Source organism: Eutrema salsugineum, unplaced genomic scaffold (genome assembly GCF_000478725.1).
Source record: "Eutrema salsugineum unplaced genomic scaffold, Eutsalg1_0 scaffold_9, whole genome shotgun sequence".
In the NCBI taxonomy this organism is placed as follows: Eukaryota; Viridiplantae; Streptophyta; class Magnoliopsida; order Brassicales; family Brassicaceae; genus Eutrema; species Eutrema salsugineum.
Genome location: NW_006256342.1, coordinates 1,632,740 through 1,637,951, shown reverse-complemented (window position 1 = coordinate 1,637,951; position 5,212 = coordinate 1,632,740). Strand labels below are relative to the sequence as shown.

Genomic DNA, 5,212 nt, shown 5'->3' with positions numbered 1-5,212 from the left:
ACGTATCGCTTTCGACGGAGAGTATCTACGAAATTTATTCTTTTTGTCGTCTTCTTATAAATCGATAGTTGTTTCTAGCTTGCAAATCGTTCACAGCATTGATTCCAAACAAGTAACCAATATTTATATAACAACATGATAACATATCTCTTTCTCCACCTATGCGAATCACCATGATATTTTCTTCTCGTATATGCTTCTTGGTAAAATATGCTTAATAAAATCATATTTTTATAGTTGACAAAACAAATTCGGATAATGTATTGCGTAGGGTTTTATCTATCTCAAATTCTCCATGGCTGTTACAAGAAAAGACCACAACATATCACCCCATAAATAAATGGTTTGTACATCAGCAGGGGTATTATAGATATTTTATACGTCATAGTTGGATGGAGAAGAAATGGTCATTTCATTTCATTCATAAGCCAGACTTTATGACGACCGAGAGTGTGTGTCGCTCAACTAATCTCAATATCGCATCACGGATCGATCAATCTCAGCCGTTCAAATTTAAATAATAGTCTTTTTACCTTATCCATTTATGATTTATCCATATCTATCTCATTCGCACGTAATCAATCTTCCATTGTTTGATTTTTTTTTAAATAATAAATAAGCAATAAAAGAAAATCTACTTTATTTCGAATATAATTAGCACCTAATCATATAATGGTGGCAAATAATTAGAAGGTTGAAGAAATCGACCACAACCAATGATAGTGGAAATTCAATATAAAGTGAAGTCCAATCAAAGGGATATGATTTTGCTACAAAAGGATAAAATGCTTTTTGAGTCTGAGACTTGTCGTTCCCGCATAGATTTGCACTAATGAATTTAATGCTCGCAGCCAAACACACACACTATGAGATTCGGTATCAAGAGTTTGAATAGTTGGTGTAATAAAAACATGTTAATATCCATCCAGTTACAAGTTGTAACTTACAACAACAACAACAAAAATGTTACAAATGAAACACACACTTGTCGTTGAGAGTTTTCATTTTTTTTTCTTAATATAAAAGTGAAACAAAATACCCAACCACCCTAAATCAAATGAAAAAAAATCAATATATATATATATATATATAATTTTTGTTTAGTTGGGATAAACTTATTAGGAAACGAGTGGAGTATACATAATTTTCTCAACAATATCGAAGATAAATCATTTTTATTGAACCATATAGAATGCTATGAATAGTAGTAATCAAAAAGGGTTTAATTCGTGATAATCACTTTATGTATTTATTATTTACATTTAAACACTGTTTGGTAAAACCAAAGTTGAATGATCTCATAAAAGAACGGTAGGTCAGCTCTACAACATTTCACAAATCCTTAAATAAATCATACTTTGGGTTTATGTTTTTTTTTTCAGCTCTACAACTAATTTGAGATTGTAGATTATATATATACACTACATTCTACGGCCCTAAAATTTATAAAGCAGTTTTGATAACATAATCTTTTTTTCCTGGGGTCAATATCAGTGACTTACAAGTTAAGATATAGTATCAAATATTACAACTACATCTCTAACAATTGTTTCTCGGATATTTTCAGGATATGAGAGGTAGAAGAGGAGGTCAACGGCTAAAACCAACTTGCTGAAAATATATTTTTGTTTCTGGTCAGTGGAAGTATTATACCTATTTGATTACATTAATATCTTGTTTCATTTAAAGCATCTGTTTGTTGAATTAATTAATTTTTTGCACAAGCAGAGAGTATTCTAAGTCAGAATCATAAACAGTTTCCTAAATATTTTATTATATATAAAATGATGAAAAAATGAGATGTGTTCGTGTTCGTGTAGCGGAGATAACGTAGTTGGTTTCCGCGTGCTGGAAGAAGACAGATAACTTCTTCTAGAGAGAGAGAGAGAGAGAGAGACAAAAACCCTAAAGGATTTGCACGGAGAAGACGAGGAAAACAAAATTGAAAGACCAAAATTTGTAAGGCTCCCTTCTTTTCTTTTCTGTCCCATCTGTGTAATTGATTGTGTGTCTCTGGAAAGTTTCGAGCTTTGATTTTCTGGCTCTCTGTAAATTTATGGTTCTTCTTTTCAAGTGATGGAATCTGGGGAAGCTTTTTTGAAGTGTGGAGTGTTATTTTTTTTTGTTCTCGAATTTGTCTGATAGTTTCTATTAATGTTTTACAGATCTATGTTCTGTAGATTTGGTCGATTTTGGAAAACTGTGATTATGAGATTATAGATCTATCTTCTATAGACCAATTTGATTAACTAAAGTTTTAGCTTTAGCCATGTTCTGTGAATAAATTTGTTAGGTAAGGAAACCCAAAAATATGATCCGGGATCATTAGTCTTTATTTTCCACTTGCTATATATTTAAAGCTCCAAACTTTCCTCTCTTTTTTTGTTTTTCTCTACCCTCGAAGTAGTAAAGACTCATCTTTTTCACAATTGAATCCCAAGATTACTTAGAGGGAGTTTATACTTGGAATCAGATCTCTATTATTTGGGACCATTAATCAGACTTTGTTCTTGGGAGCAGAAACTGTTTGTTTTTCCTTTTGCTTTTTTTTTTTTTACTTATTTCGAAGATTCTTCATTTGAACGAGGTTGGTTTAATACGAAGCATCTTTTTCCAAGTTAAAATTTTGAAATTAGCAGCTTCCTTCTTTCAATTTGAAGTTATTGATGTCCTCTTTATCTGTCTTTTTTGTAAAATGTGAATCAAAAGAATGTTTCTGAAATTTTTAAAAAAGCCTGTGGTGTTTCCTGCTTTTGGTCCATTGATGAGAATCTTCTTTTCTTCTCCCAAATTTTCCTTCTTTCTTTTCTCTTTCTCTTCTGCCGTTGCTTTGTTATTAAGTATCATTCAGAATTTGAATCAAACACTACTTTTTGTGTTGCAGACCACTGATTAAGAAAGAAAAAAAATGTCGTTCCGTAGCATAGTTCGCGATGTGAGAGACAGTATAGGAAGTCTATCGAGGCGTAGTTTCGACTTCAAGTTAAGCAGCCAGGTCAAAGAAGGTGGGAAATCTCGTGGCTCGGTTCAAGATTGTCACGAGGAACAACCCTTAGTATTGATTCAAGAAACCCCGTGGGCGAATCTGCCTCCTGAGCTGCTGCGTGATGTGATCAAAAGGCTTGAAGAGAGCGAAAGCGTGTGGCCTGCTCGCAAACATGTTGTCGCCTGTGCTTCTGTCTGCAGGTCATGGAGAGATGTGTGCAAAGAGATTGTTCAAAGTCCAGAGCTCTCTGGCAAAATCACATTCCCTGTTTCACTTAAACAGGTTTGGTTTTTTCTTCCTCATGTCACATATGTTGGTGGTTATAATCTCCGGCTGGAAGATAACATTTTTATTTGATTTTGTAGCCGGGACCAAGAGATGCAACAATGCAATGCTTTATCAAAAGGGATAAATCAAACCTGACTTACCATTTATACCTTTGTCTCAGTCCTGGTAAAGCTTCATTTCCTCTGTTTTTTTTCCTTACTTTGGCCTTACATTAGAGAATAATCCGTTGGTAAATTTACTATTTTTCAGCTTTGTTGGTTGAAAATGGAAAGTTTCTTCTTTCCGCAAAACGCATAAGAAGAACTACATACACCGAGTATGTGATCTCAATGCACGCCGACACCATTTCGAGATCAAGCAACACGTACATTGGCAAGATTAGGTACTATAAGAGTTGTTACATTATATACATGACATTTTAAAGCGGAAAGTTTCTTGCTTTAAAGTGGGATCGTCCAATTTTTGTTCTCAGGTCTAATTTTCTTGGAACAAAGTTCATAATATACGACACACAACCACCATACAACAACAAAGCCTCTCAGGCGTCTCAACCGGTAGGACTTAGCCGGAGGTTTTACTCAAAGAGAGTCTCTCCAAAAGTCCCGAGCGGTAGCTACAAGATCGCGCAGGTTTCTTACGAGCTAAACGTTCTTGGTACACGCGGTCCAAGGAGAATGCACTGCGCAATGCAATCGATTCCTGCTTCTTCTCTTGCTGAAGGCGGAACCGTGCCTGGCCAACCTGAGATCATCGTGCCACGCTCTTTTCTCGACGAATCGTTCCGTAGCATTACTACATCCACCTCGTCGAGAAAATTCACGAGCGATTACTCAACTGAGTTTAGCAGCGCCCGGTTTTCCGACATTCTTGGCCCTTTAGGAGAGGACGAAGAAGGAGAAGGGAAAGAGAGTGTTTCTCCACCGCTTGTGCTGAAAAACAAGCCACCAAGGTGGCACGAACAGCTTCAATGCTGGTGTTTAAACTTCAGGGGACGTGTCACCGTCGCATCGGTTAAGAACTTTCAGCTGATTGCAGCAAACCAGCCTCCGACTCAGACTCAGACTCAGCCGTCGGGGCAGACTCAGAGTGATGGACCGGACAAGATCATATTGCAGTTTGGGAAAGTGGGAAAAGACATGTTCACTATGGATTTCCGGTATCCGCTCTCTGCGTTTCAGGCTTTCGCTATCTGTTTGAGCAGTTTCGACACGAAACTCGCCTGCGAATGATAAAGGCCTAAGAAGAGCTTTGTATGTAATGTTACTTTCACATATGTGTTTTTTATGCTTCAGGAGATTCTTGTTTCCTAGGTGTTTTTTATTTTCACCGTAGAATCTCAGAATTAGATTTGTTTCAAGTTTCCATCTCATCATTTATTCTGATCTGGTTATGTTGTTTATTAGTAGTGCTTCAAAAAAAAAAAAACTAATTTGGGTTGAAATCTATAATTTCCATTTATTCGTTATGGTCAAAACACAAAACGAGGATAACAAGAAATGATAAACCTGCATTTGGTTAATGAGCTATACATATCTCCGATTTTACATTAATTACATGTTTGATATTTAAAAAGAGCTTAACAAAAAAAAAAAAAACAAAAATTAAAATGGACAACAAACTACACTCTGTAAAACATCAAATTGTGTTAAGGGAAAAGCACAGGATAGAGAGCAAAGACAAATGACATTGACAGATGTCGCGAAGTGAGCACACTGCTTGCCGACTTGACATTAGAGCAGATTGGTAAAACGGGAAGCAGTCCTTATCGGAAGAAGCTACATGGCAGAACATCTGCTATTGCGTTCCCAAGGTGGTCTGTGCGGACCGACGCGACTTCTCGTCAGAAGAAACATCCAAAGATATAAACGATCGTCTCTCTCTATCTCTACCTCTATCTCTATCTCTATCTCGTGTGAAAGACGGAGATTTCAAATTTCA

The 5,212-nt window shown here is 36.1% G+C and overlaps 1 protein-coding gene across 1 annotated transcript; it reads left to right on the top strand.

Annotated features, from left to right (window-relative positions):
* Positions 1-1,473: 1,473 nt before the first annotated feature.
* On the top strand, positions 1,474-4,676 carry LOC18008293 (tubby-like F-box protein 1). The gene is made up of 6 exons (XM_006390084.2): positions 1,474-1,634; positions 1,821-1,959; positions 2,885-3,268; positions 3,352-3,439; positions 3,524-3,656; positions 3,747-4,676. The coding sequence occupies exons 3-6, from the start codon at positions 2,909-2,911 to the stop codon at positions 4,501-4,503; spliced, it is 1,338 nt and encodes a 445-aa protein (XP_006390146.1). The 5' UTR covers positions 1,474-1,634; positions 1,821-1,959; positions 2,885-2,908; the 3' UTR covers positions 4,504-4,676.
* Positions 4,677-5,212: the final 536 nt, after the last annotated feature.